We start from the raw sequence: 14,076 nt of genomic DNA on the forward strand, positions 1-14,076 counted from the left end.
TTTTGTGATTTTACTATACACTTCTCCTGTATTAGGTTGTAGTTTTATTTGTTTTTCTCCCAAGGCTTTTAATGTATACTGATTGGGACATAATTTTGTTAATAGATCGGTTAATGGATTGATATCTTCTACCTTATCTATGAATATTGGAGGAGGCTTGGGCTCACTTGTTTTTTCTAAATTACCTTCTGTGGGAGGGGCATCATCTTCGTTTTCGAGATTATTAAATATATTTCCATCTTTTCTATTCGAGCTCAGCCAGTAGTCTTTAATAGAGGTTTGTCTTTTAACTCTTGGGTTTTCTTCAGGGCTGCATAACCTTTTTCTGCTGACTGTTTGCCATTCGTAGTTTATATGAGACTGTTGTTGGGATCCACTTGCGGATGATGATATTGAAGGATACGGATTGATTTGGGATGTAGTTTGATCCATTGGTAGCACGATATTTGTTTGTTGTTGATCAGGCACTATCATTGTGTTTGGTGAAATATTTGTGGGCATAAGCTGTTGCTGTTGCGGCATCATGGCTTGATTTGTTATCATTTGTCCATTTTGATCATAGTAAACCATTTGGTTTGGTTGTATTCCATTATCATTATTACTCATTTTGTTCCTGAGGTCACCCTGTATATGGTTCTACTCGTATTTCCATTTTTAATATTAGGATTAAATTAAATTATGATTAAATAATTATGTGATCTATTTGATTTAAAATGGATTCAGCATTTTTTTATACTTTGGCAACTATGTTGACTCAGATCTCTGGCGTAGATAATGACGTGCAACGGTAAGTAAATTAGACGGACTGTCTATTTCGACTTAGATCTCTGGCGTAGATAATGACGTGCAACGGTAAGTAAATTAGCCGGACTGTATATAAGTCATGCTACCATAAATAACAAAATAGGATCTTCCCGTAGCGCAAATACGTCCGAGTTCGCGCATCGCATGACGTAACTGGAGACCGGAATCTAGGAATTATAGTCCAGGCTGTATCGTCGCCCCCGTTAGGTAACATATTCCGATTCGATTTTGTTGCAAAAACTCCCTTAAAAACTTAAAAAACTTCCTTATAACAAATACACAGAGTTCCGGGAGGTGCGCGGTGGAAAATTGTTTAAACAATTTTTTTAAGCAAATTCAAAAAATCAATTTTTTTTAGATTCTTTGGGTCATTATAGGCCAAAAAGGTCTCTAGTAATTTTTCTCTAAAATTGACTGTTGTTGAGTTATACTCGATCTAAAATTTGAAAAACGCGAAAATAGCCATTTTCAAGGCTTAATAACTCGGTTAAAAAAAATTATTATGAAAGTCAAAAAGTGACTGAATCAAAGTTGAAAGTCCCCTCTACATGACCCTGAAGAAATTTTGTCATTATTTTATTAATGAGCTGTTATTTTTACTTGTTAACCATGAGCGATTAAGTGAGGCGGCCGACAATGTGAGTGCAAGTGAGATGCACCATTAGATGGCCAGAATGGTGCATCTCTTTCGCACACTCTATATATATGCAGTTAGCGCTCATTGTTAATAATTAAAAATAACAGCTTAGTAATAAAATAACGACAAAATTTCTTCAGGATCCTCTCTCTAGGGTGAACTTTAAACTTTTATTTAGTCACTTTCTAACTTTCATAGTAATATTTTTTAACCGAGTTGTTACGCCTTGAAAATGGCGATTTTCACGTTTTTCAAATAATCGCGTATAACTCAACAAAAATAAATTTTAGAGAAAAATCACAAGAGACCTTTTTTGCTTACCCAAAAAATCTAAGAAAATTGAACGAATTGAAAAAATTAATTTTTTGAATTTGTTTAAAAAAATTGTTTAAACGAGCTTCATAATGATAATTAAATGCAAGTTGTATAAACGATTTTTTCTATGATCATTCACAACAAAAAATATTTCTATTCAAATTTATTAATTTTATAACGCAAACAAATTAAGTAGTTTGTCATATTGTTTATATATTGACACAGACATTACATATTACCTGAATGCTTACCTCTTAAAATAATATGTTTTCTTATTGGTTCTTTATCATCATCTATATGAGCAAATAGTGTAGGAACAGCATCAGACATAATATGTTTTCGCTTTTTTCCCGTTCCTACAAAACAGGGCTCTGCAAAATGCTTTTCGCATAGCTTGAAGTTTTTGGACAGTGCTTCACAAGATTTATCCAGTAAATCTTCCCTATTACAGGCTCGCAACCACATTTCTATCCTGAAAATATTTCATCATGTAGGTATTGTTTTTTATGGCGTAGACTGGATGTCAATTAGCCAGTCACAACTTTTTCTTAAATCATGTTCATATATACAGAAAGCAATGAGATCCTCAGAGTTCCAATACTGTTGTGAATATTGTTTAATAAGTATTTAATATTACAACGTAGAATGAAGTAAACACTTCTGTTGTATATAGGTATATTATAAATTTATTAAAAAATTTTTAAAATTCATCCACAAGGGAGTGGTTGTACAAAACGTTTTCGGTCAAACTGACCATCCTCAGTGTAAACCTGGAAATAAGTGAACCACTTAGATTGAAATGCAAAAGGGTGAAATTTTGACAGTTAAAAAAGAAAATGTGGTTACTTACGTCCAGTGTACAAGTAATTGAAACTAGCCACTTGAATAGGTGTAAAACCTCAAAATAACATTATTGCTACATTATGAGCTGTATAGTAATCGACAATAAGTCGATGTCTTAAGATTAAAAATGTATCACATGTGGATGTATGTCATCCTTGCTCGGAATTAGCACAAGGTTGTGATCAGGTGAGAGGTTAACAACCAACTGATTAGACAGATTGGTGCCTGAAAATTCATGACAAGATGTCAAAGAAGATAGGTGGATTTCTCAAATGTCAACCGAAAAATTTTTGACAATGTGCATTAATATTTAACTTAATTATTCAATTGTGAATATGCAACTATTAAATTTGTTTGATATGAATTCTAAATTGTAAATAAAGGTTAATAAGGTTTAATGTTTTATTTAATATTACTTACCACCAACTTTTTCTTGTCGTGTGGGATGACAAATTAGGGAGTTACGAATTGTTCGTACTAAATTTGGCGACAAGGGAGATACAGTGTATACGACGAGGTCACTATTTACTCTTCTTCTTCTTCTACGGCACTACAGCCCAAATTGAGCCTTGGCCTCCTTTATTTTTTGCCTCCACCCTTGCCTGTCTGTTTCTGCTCTTCTCCATACACGGACTCCTAAAAGGGCTTGTGCGTCGCTGTTTACTGTTTCCCCATTCTTATCACATGTCCGGCCCATTGCAATCTTTGTATCCTAATGAAGTCTGACAGGGGCGTTTCCTTATAAAGTTGATAAAGCTCGTTGTTGTATCGACTTCTGAAGATTCCGTTTTCCCTCACAGGTCCTAGTATTCTCCTAAGTACTTTCCTTTCGAATGTGTCGAGTTTGTTTTTGGATGTTTCTTTCAGGACCCAGGCTTCACTGCCATAGCATGTTATTGGTTGAATTAAGGTTTTATAGATTCTTATCTTTGTATTTCGGTGGACACTTTTAGACCGAAATATATGGGACAGGGCAAAATAAGCTCTGTTTGCCTGCGTTATTCTCTTCCGTATTTCTCCATCTTCTGATCCGTCGGCATATATTTCTACTCCCAGGTATGTAAACTTTCCAACCGTTTCAATGTCATCTTCACGTATAATGTTTTGTGGGACTATATTTCTTCTCGTCTGTTTCCTGTGCTCCTGTTGATGTTCTACTCATAATATTAATATCATCAGTATAAGCGGCCAGTTGAACCGTTCGGTTGGTCAGTAGATTTCCTCGTCCAGTTTGCATTTGCCTACCGCATACTCCAGTGCCAGGTTAAACAATGTTGGGGCCAGCCCATCTCCCTGCTTTAGTACCTGTGAAATATTGAAAAAGTCTGTCCGGTGGTTTTGTATTCGTACACATGCCTGAGTTTCATCCATTGTGGCTTTAATGAGTCTTATTAGCTTGTGTGGTATTGCCAATTCAGCCAATATATAGTATAGTTTGTTCCTTTTGACTGAGTCGTATGCCTGTTTGAAGTCTACAAACACGTTGTGTACATCAACATCGTGTTCCCATGCTTTGCTTAAGATCTGTTTGACTGTAAATATTTGATCCAGTGTCGATCTTCCCCGTCGGAAGCCCGTCTGATACTCTCCAATAATATTTTCTGCTAGTGGTTGGAGCCGCTGGTTTATAATATATGTGAGGACTTTATATGCTGTACATAGTACAGAGATTCCACAGTAGTTTTTGCACTGGAGTTTGTCTCCTTTTTTATAGATCGGGCATACTATACTTTTCTTCCAGTCGTCAGGTATTTTCTCTTCTTGCCATAAGTCTTTGATGAGAGCGTGGATGTGATTTAGTAGGTGGTTGCCACCTACCTTATATAGTTCTGCTGGTATTTCGTCAACTCCCGGAGCTTTATTGTTTTTCTGGGTCTTAATGGCTTCGAGAACTTCCTCTATGGTTGGAGCTTCTACTCCATTCTCTTCTACGTAGATCATACCCATTTCATCTTCCATGTCTACTTGAGTCCCAAGTAGTATCTGAAAATAATGCTTCCAGGTTTCTGTGACTTTCTGTTGGTCACTGATTATTTGCCCCACTTTCATCTTTACATAGACTTGTTTGAGGTTTATACCCACTTTTTATCTTTTTTAGGTATTCGTAAGCCCCTCTAATTTCGTTGTTTTTGAAATTTTCTTCCATTGTTTCTATTTGTCCATTTTCATAGGCTCTCTTTTTATTCCTACATGTCTTGTCTGCTTTCTGTCTTGCGACTTCAAATAATGTTCATCTTTCCTGTGTTCTTCTTGTTATGTACATTTTGTATGCTTCATTTCTTTCCTCTATTGCTTGTCTGCACTCGTCATCAAACCATGCTGCTCTTCTCTCCTTTCTCTTGTTTCCCAGGGTGGACGCTGCTGCTGTCAGTACTGCTGTTTTGATATTAGTCCATTTGCCCTCTATGGAATGCAGTTCTAGCGTCCTTAACTCATTTGCGACTTCTTGTTCGAACTTCTCTTTACATTCCTGAATCTTCAGTTTTTCCTGGTCCAGTTTGTTTGTTCTTTGTTGTATTTCGTTTCTTATCCTGTTAACTCTGCATCTAAATTTGGTTTATACTAAAAGATGGTCTGATCCACAGCATGCTCCTCGTTGTGTTCACATTGGAGATACTACTGGCTGCCCTTTTGTCTATCAGCACATGGTCAATTTGATTGGTTGTGGTTCCATCTGGTGAAATCCATGTCATTTTGTGTATGTCTTTATGTGGGAATTATGTGAAACTTATAACCATGTTTTTACTGGTGGCAAAATTTATCAAAAACTCCCCATTCTCGCTTGTTTCATTGTGCAGAGAGTGTTTTCCTATTGTGCCATAGAACTGCGGTTCCTTGCCTATTTTAGCATTCATATCACCCATTATAATCTTAATGTCATTTTTTGGCGCATTATCATATACTATCTCCAGCTGTTGGTAAAAGCTTTCCTTTGTATATTGCTCTTGATCTTCTGTTGGACAGTGAATGTTTATCATTGTTAGGTTGAAGAAGTGGGTGCAAATTCTCAACTTGCATATCCTTTCACTGACTGCCTGGAAGTCGATGATTTTTGACTTAACATCATTATCACTATTTACTCATCTGGTAAAAATATGCATGTGTACGTTTTTTAAACGATAAGTAAGGAGTGATTGTTTTGAAACAGATGGCAGTGAGCTTATTTTCAGAAAATTATGGAGTTACTCAGTTTACAGATTAGGACGACGATATATCAATTATTAGGATTAATAAGTTTAATATTGAAAGGTGGAAAAACATTACATTTTATTAAATCTTCCAATAGGTATTGTTAGCAAATAAAAAAAATCAATGTGATTTTCTAAGCCAGTGTTTTTCAATCTGTCGGTTAGTTAAGGGGTTGTCGACTGAAAAAAAAAGTTGAGGTTCTTAAAACACAATTTTAGTGTGAATTTTAGTTTTAATGTCTACCATTGAAGAAAATGTCAGTTCACACAAGTATGAAGTGGCGAATTGCACTAATAATTTAAGAGCTTCCCTTGCCAGCTCTGGATATTGCGAATGCAACACTTTGCGAATAAAATTCCATTGTAAGCATACCATCAGCAGCTAAATCTAGAAAACACTCTTTCATTTTTTTGTTGACATTAGTCAGACCTATTGATGTGTCCAACAAAGGGTTTAGAATCCAGCTACACCTATTGTCAGGGGCAACTCTGGAAAGTATGTCAAAAGTTGTAAATTATGCAAGCTCTGTATAATGCAAGGAATGTGAACTGATACAGCAAAACTGGTCTGTTGCATTATCTTCATCAATCTTCTGAACACATATAAAAGACTCAAATATTTTGTTTTGCAGAGAGGTTGACCACAAACAAATTTTTGCGTGAAAGGCTTTTACTTTATCTTTAGCTGTTAAAATATTCTCTTCTCTTCCTTGAAGGTTCTTGTTCACATTGTTAAGGTTGCTAAAAAGACCTGCCAAAATGCTAATTTCAGGAGCCAATAGGGTCAGAAAAACCGTAAGCATATTTAGATTTTGCATCTTGAAAGAACAGTAACAATTCAGCTCTCAGTTCCAGAACTCTTGTCAACACCTTTCTTTTGGATAGCAAAATGGTCTGACCTCTGGATGATAAAGGAGATTTTGATGAAGCGAGTCCATAGCTTCACAAACAATTCTTTGATAGAATTTACAATTTTTATTACCTCCTTGAGCATATTTATATCAGATGGTACTACCTTAGAGCCTGTCGATGAAGAAAACAGTGTGTCCAGGATATGGTTGGCATTATCGATTTTATTTTGCAACGAGTCCGCTATTTTTGCCACTCGTAGCTTTAACATCATCACTCAAATAGCGATATATTTTTCCTAATCAATATTGTAGTTGCAAGTGCTTTCTAAAAACATATCGTACAAACACTGGCCAGTAGTGCTTGTAGGAAGTGCTTTGCAAAATAAGATTTCTTCCATGATATTCCACCTGCTTCAAAGCGCACGAATACTGCAAACTGTGCACAGTCGGAAACTGTAGATTCGTCAAACTGCAAAGCAAAATGTTGGCTTTTTGGCCTGCGTGAATAAAAGATAAATGTATCAAAATAGGAAACAATTATTACCTAACGTATGTAGTTTTTAATTAAATTATTTCTTTGGCTTTCTATAACACCAGGGGGTCGCCAGAATATTTCAACTTGTAAAGGGGTCGCAAAATCAAAAAGATTGAAAAACACTGTTCTAAGCTATAATGAAAACAAAAATTCATTTCTATGGTATTAAATTGGGGTTTGAGAAAAATACAGATGAATAACGTTATAAATAAAAAACGGTCCATTAATGTGTTGCTAAACAAATTGAAAACTTACCTCTGCTGGTCCTTTGGAAAACAAAAAAGAGATATTCCTTGGCCCGTTTTCGAGGAACAATTAAAATATGCACATTTAGTTCCTCCTCTAGAAGCCATCACAATCACAATTCAATAAAGTAATCAAAAACACGTGCACAAAGTTTTATACAAATATTAATACTAACTAAACAAACACTAATAATCACTAAACAATCAAATTCAAGTTTACAAACAACTGTCACTGTCAGTCAGTTGAAAAAGTGAGGTTAGGTTGCAGTTGCACCACTTATTTAGCGCATGCGCAAGAAAATTGTGTCATATGTTTCAAACGAAACTTTTTACTACAAAAGCGATATTTACTAGGCCATGTTTATTATAACGCTGTGTCTAGGTACACGCTAACGTGTACGCAAATAAAAAAGTTAGGTACACGCGAATTAAACTTCATCAAGCCAGTGACGTCATTATTTAGCGTGCGCAGTGACTTTATATTTTGGTACACGCTATTTTGATATTTTTAGTGTTTGTTGTTTGTTTGATAGAAAATATTTTTATTAAGGAAGGGGAAGGGAAGCAAAACTATTCAGATGTTTTAAACTTAATTATTGTAACAAAACAATATGTATATTATAAAAGTATATATATTTTATTTAGGTTAGCAAAATAAATATTAGTTAACATGATATATACAGAATACTGCTAAAATCATTTTTATACGTAAGTTAATTATACCAGTTTATATTGGTGTTTATTTTTGCTGTGGTGTTTATTTTTATTTATACAGGGAGTTGAACTTGTCCCGATTTTCATAGAAAATTGGTTATAACTTTGTAAATACCCTGTATAACATAATAAACCTTTATATTTTTGTGATATGGAAGTTAAGAAGATTTCGAATATAAAATAAAATATAGGGTGTTCCATTTAAGAAACATAAGTTTGGTCTGCCACCATATTATCGAACGCCCTGTATCAATCACACTAATCAATCACCCCGTATATATTTTATCTTATTACTTCTGCTACCCTTAATCACGAATTTTTGTCTCTTATCTTTTTCATACTGTTTTAGAATGTTGTTAAACTCATTAAAAGAACTAAATAATTGTCCACACTCTATAGTTAATCAAAAAAAAAAACACTAAACAAGTAAAAAATAAGAAAACTCTTTACAAATCAATATTAAAGTTTAAACATAACGCGATTAGACAAATTCTAACCACACTCTGACACTAGCGATACTTACAGATACTTAATAACGCGGCTCAAATTAGCGTGTACCAAAAAACCCAGTCATAGTACACGCTAAATAATGACGTCACTGAGTTGATGACGTTTAAGCGTGTACCTAACTTTTTTATTTGCGTACACGTTAGCGTGTACCTAGACACAGCGTTATTATAAACATGGCAATAATGAAAAGTCACATTCTAATGTTTTGACAGTTCTCTTACGTCAAAAATTTTGACATACGTAATATCGCTTTTGTATATATAGTATTTTTACTCTTAGAATATAAAATAAATCAGGAAGGAGTACAATGCGAAATGACTACGAGCCAGGAAGGAGGTTACAACTGGCGATCAGCTGTCAGATTTGCTTTCTATCTCCAGTGACGTACCTTTGAAAGAGGGAAGAAAAGAAATTCTTAACGATTTTATTACATCTTTGATGTTAAACAAACAGCTACAGATCAAGAGAAAATACGTATTAATATAATATTTTGTTGAAACGTCAGTTAAATAACATTTTATTATACTAATAACTTCAGTTAATTGATTGCATATACAGGAGCTTTACCAGATGGTACGCCTATGCACACAGCTGATCCAATACACAAACACCTTCTACCTCGTTGACAAAAACTTATGAGTCATCCACAGACGTTCAAGATGGCCGGTTCCGCTAGAAATTTAAGGTGTTGTTGATATATGAAAGACTCCTTCCTGTTTTTTTATATTCTAAGTTTTTACTACAAAAGCGATCTTACGTAGGTCACAATTTTTGACGTATGTGAACTGTCAAAACATTAGAATGTGACTTTTCATTATTGCCATGTTTATTATACGAAGTATAATCGCCGCAAAGTGGGCGACGCCTGGTGGCGAAATTGAAAAGCATCAACTCAAGGAAAACACTGACTTTGCCATTAACTTGTGTACATATTTGCGGTCAATTTATGTTGTAATTAACAATAATTTCGACTTAAAAAAACTATTGCAGTGTTCCTCAGTATTCATTCCTATTATACTCTACGTAATGACCTAAATTAACCAATGCCAAGTCACACATTTTGTTAATTTAACGTTTGTAGTAAACGTAGTATTTTTTAATGTTTAAGCAACTGCAAACTTAAATAAATGAATAAAATGTAGTATATATTCTGTACATATAATGTACATTGTTATGAAAAATATCCCGACCACTTCGTAATTTCCAGAACACAATTATTATAAAATAAATTCACCTACTTAGTTTCCAAGTTTCCAGTTTTTATTTAATTAAAAATTGTTATCTGTCGGTGTAAAATAAACTGTAGTGCACCTATTAATTAAATTAAAAACAAAATTAGAAATCCTAAGATAGATTAATAATTTTTAGAACACTGTGTGATTATCGGGGGCCAGATTTTTTTATGAAAAAAAGGTAAAAACAAATCAGTAGTTAGCATCAAATTTTAATGAATGCATACAGATTAAACATAATTTTGAGTCGTCTTTAACTTATAAGATGTCTTAGTTGCAAAACTTAGTGGTTAATTTGGCAAAACACTCCTGTAAATGATTTTAATTAAATGTTTTAGAACTGTGAATTCAAATGACAAAATGAATTGTTTTCCTAGCGTTGTCGTCCATCTTTGAAATTTTGAGCGCCCTCTGTTGGAATTTAATTTTGCGAATAGGTGTAGGTTGTTTCGGGACAATGCGCCATAACGCCACCTAGCGACCTTAGGAAAGCAACACCTTTTAGTTGAGTCCGGGAATCTTTACTCGTGTGCCATTATTGAAAGTATAGGAAATAAGTCGGAAATTGAAATTTACTAAACGCAACAGCAAGTCACTTTTTTCTACTTTATGTTTTTATAAACATTAATATCCAGTTGCACCAACAAAAATAAAGGATTGATTTGGATTGCCAGTTTATTTTAAAATATAATTGTCAAAAGACTCTCAAATTAATAACACACAATTTTTAACGATTCTCCCAAAAAATATCAAATTTTTAACCTTTTTCGAAAGAAAAGAAAGTGTTCTATTTTTATATTTGACGGTATCAATTTAATATTTTTCGGGAGCATCGTTAAAATTTCGGTTTTTGATTGACAGTTTTTTGACAATTATTATATTTTAAAATAAACGGGCAATCTAAATAAAAAATCAATCATTTATTTGTTGGTGCAACTGGACATAAGAATTTTATATTCAACATTGGCCTGCATACAGGGTCATATTACCCGTATGTACGCCAATGGTGAATATAAAATTCTTAGTTGTATGTCAAAAAATGTACAATAACTACGTCTTAAAACCCACCAAATATCATTTGTATATCTCAACCGGTTTTAGGGCAATAAATAAATCGACAGTTTGTGAAAAAAATTCAACACCCTGTATCTCAAAAACGAAGCATTTGCGGACATTATGTTTATAAAGCAAACAGTCATGATTTTTTCATACAGAATTAACCCTTAAAGTTTGTCACGCTTATTTAGAAACACTCTGTACTGGTGAAGAACATGGCTAGCTGTTAAAGTACCTAACTTTTGTATTATATAACATAAGCGAATGAATAAAACCTGAGGCTAGTTAGGTTTTAATTTTAGCATTTTATAAATGCTAGAATAGTTCCCAGGGTGATGCGAACTTTAAGAAAAAAACACAGTTTGATTAGTACACCCGGTATACAATGAAAATTTATCTATTTAGCAACAATATTATTACAGCCATATTATTAATGAATAGGGCTTTTCATTCAGTCATTTGTTTCGAGCTTCTGTCATGTGTCACATAATATTAATATATCTACGTCATACATTATTCATGTTGTTCTGAAGCTATTTTCTTGTGGCATTTTTACACTTTTAACTATTTATTATGGGAAATAAGCCACAATATTATTAAAAAATGATTTTTATTAATGTTATTTCCCATTATAAATAGCTAAAATACATTATTCATATAACCAATGATACAAACCAAAGACATATGACGTAGATATATTAATATTGTGTGACACATGACAGGAGCTCGAAACAAATGACAATCGATAAAGGCCCTATACGCTGTGAGCTCGTACGTAGAGGGGATATTTACAAATTCGCGAACGCCATTAGTGACAAATTTGTAAACGTTTACTGGAAATTTGACATAAATGTCAAAGTGATTAATTTAAAATTAAAATTAAAAACATTAATTATAAACAATATTAGTTGGTCAAAGCTGTGGTATATATTTTTACCTTAAATATACTTACGTTTTAAATACTGAATTTAAGTTTTTTTAATGTTCCGTAATATCTAATTATAAATAATCTATTATAATCTTAGCGCCATTTACACGATTATTGTCAAAGTATCCGAAGTAAGAAATTTATATTTTATCAATAGAACGTCAAAATGATTAGAAAAATCTTTAAAAAATCGATTACAATTTAATTACTTTTTTGCGTTGTAAATATTAAACGAAAACAATTAAATAATAAATTTAAAAATTACCGGTAAAAGTTGAATTAGTGACCGCTAGGAGCGACACCAGCGAAGCTCAGAGCCAATAAGGCTATAACATGGTAAAAAAATCACTTAAATCAGACAACAGGTTTAGGAAATTCGAGACATCAAAAATGACCAAATTTTTAAGTGGATAGATTTTTTGCATCTGAGTGTAATTTACCACATAACTAATAAAACTCACCTTCCCTCCTGTGAACAGTATTGGGAAACAAAGATGGAATAGCATCACATTTCAAGGTGGACTTATTTCTCAATCCAACATAGCGGGCTTTTGATCCAAAATGAATTGTGCAAATGCGGTATGACTTTCGGACCCTGTCCATAGGCTTCACCTTCAAGTCTTCTCTGTCAATTTTATTAATCCAAATATCATAAAGCTAAAAAATAAATATTTTGTTTTTCATATTTTTTGTGAAATAACATTACACAATATGTTTCTAGAGGTGCTTTATAAAAGGACAAATAAACAAAAGTGTTGTAGGAGAAGTTCAAGTACCTATACTAAATTTATAATCAAGATGCAACAGAAATAAACAAACCAAGACACATCAAATGCTACTAGCAGCACTCCCGAATCATAATTTACAATGTATAAACTTTAGAAATCATGATTTGGGATTTACAATGTATATACATTGTAAATTATGATTCGGGAGTGCTCCTAGTAGCATTTAACGTGTCTTGGTTTGTTTATTTCTATTGCATCTTGATTGAAAATTTAGTATAACATTAAATTCGCATAAATAAAAACATTGAAGAATTGCCACATTATTGGCGATAATTTTACTTCCTACAAAACTTTTATCTAATTCTATATCGGCAACAATTCTAATACACATCATAGGTAACATAAAAGGAAAGTAGGACATCTTAAGGCAATTATTAAAAAATAAATAAAACCTTATATCAGCATTATCTACTTACCGCCCTATCTTTTGGAAAAATATGCATTTGAGCATCCTTATTGTAATTATTACAACCATTAACGCAACATTTAAATACCATAATAAAAACTAAATAACAAATAACACGAAATATGTATATCTGAAATTTTGAAATTTATAAGGTTATGGTTATGTGTTGATGTTGTGTCATGTTGTGTTATGTGTATGGAGACCAGTGATGTGGGAGGGATCACTCCCACCCACATCACTGATGGAGGGATAGATCTTACAACCCATTCCGCGATGTTGCCAAATGTTTAATCAGGATCGGAATCCTAAACGCGGCAGATTTAAAAACATGTCATTACACGTTCTAAAATTATTCAATATTTTGTCTATAATGTCCATATTTTCATATTTATTGAATAATCCATTGAATTACTACATCCTAACACTTGCCTTTTTTAATATCTTCTTCCTAAAAGTGAATAAAATGTATTTTTTCAAACTCGATAATTAATTACATTAGAAATAGAGGTATAAAATATAAGTACACATACAGAAGAGGATCTAAATTATGGAATAAATTCATTTTCTCTAAAATGGATGACTTTAGAGAAAAATCCCGAAATAGGTCGATTTTGATTTTTAAATTATAATTTTTTGCCATATATTTCATACTAGTGACGTCATCCATCTGAGCGTGGTGACGGAATCGATGATTTTTTTAAATGGGAATAGGGGTCATGTGGCACTTCATTTGAAAGGGTGTTCAATTCTCTATACAGTAATATAAACATGAATATCATTATTTATACAGGGTGGCCAAAATAATCATTTTTGTATTAAATTAATTGACGAAAAAAGAAGAATGTATGCAATTTATTTAACTCAAAATACATGTTTATTTGGCAAATAAACATTGCTTTTCGCTTAAATTAAATGTTCAAACTGCCAAGAGGTATGTGGGAGGCTGTTTGTGATTTAATTTAAGCGAAAAGAAATGTTTATTTGTGAAATAAACATTTTTTTCTATTTACTGACAGCCGTACAA

At 33.0% G+C, this 14,076-nt stretch overlaps 1 protein-coding gene across 2 annotated transcripts; it reads right to left on the reverse strand.

Moving 5' to 3' along the window:
• Window positions 1-1,984: 1,984 nt before the first annotated feature.
• On the reverse strand, window positions 1,985-13,252 carry LOC114328728 (52 kDa repressor of the inhibitor of the protein kinase-like). Of its 2 annotated transcripts, XM_028277672.2 has the most exons (3): window positions 13,063-13,252; window positions 12,320-12,515; window positions 1,985-2,228 (listed from the first exon to the last, which is right to left on the reverse strand). In XM_028277672.2, exons 1-3 carry the CDS (start codon window positions 13,141-13,143, stop codon window positions 2,224-2,226), a joined length of 282 nt encoding a protein of 93 aa, XP_028133473.1. In that variant the 5' UTR covers window positions 13,144-13,252; the 3' UTR covers window positions 1,985-2,223. The 2 variants fall into 2 exon arrangements, with proteins under 2 accessions (XP_028133473.1, XP_028133471.1); XM_028277670.2 differs by lacking the exons at window positions 12,320-12,515; window positions 13,063-13,252 and adding an exon at window positions 7,429-7,633.
• Window positions 13,253-14,076: the final 824 nt, after the last annotated feature.

This window comes from Diabrotica virgifera, chromosome 7, assembly GCF_917563875.1.
Source record: "Diabrotica virgifera virgifera chromosome 7, PGI_DIABVI_V3a".
NCBI classification, from domain to species: domain Eukaryota; kingdom Metazoa; phylum Arthropoda; class Insecta; order Coleoptera; family Chrysomelidae; genus Diabrotica; species Diabrotica virgifera.

Excerpts from the sequence above, each read along its gene's own strand:
- LOC114328728 (XM_028277670.2), bottom strand. The coding sequence starts at position 7,526 with ATGGCTTCTAGAGGAGGAACTAAATGTGCATATTTTAATTGTTCCTCG. Across the intron at positions 2,229-7,428 it reads TTTCCAAAGGACCAGCAGAG|GATAGAAATGTGGTTGCGAG; the intron begins GTAAGTTTTCAA and ends AAATATTTTCAG.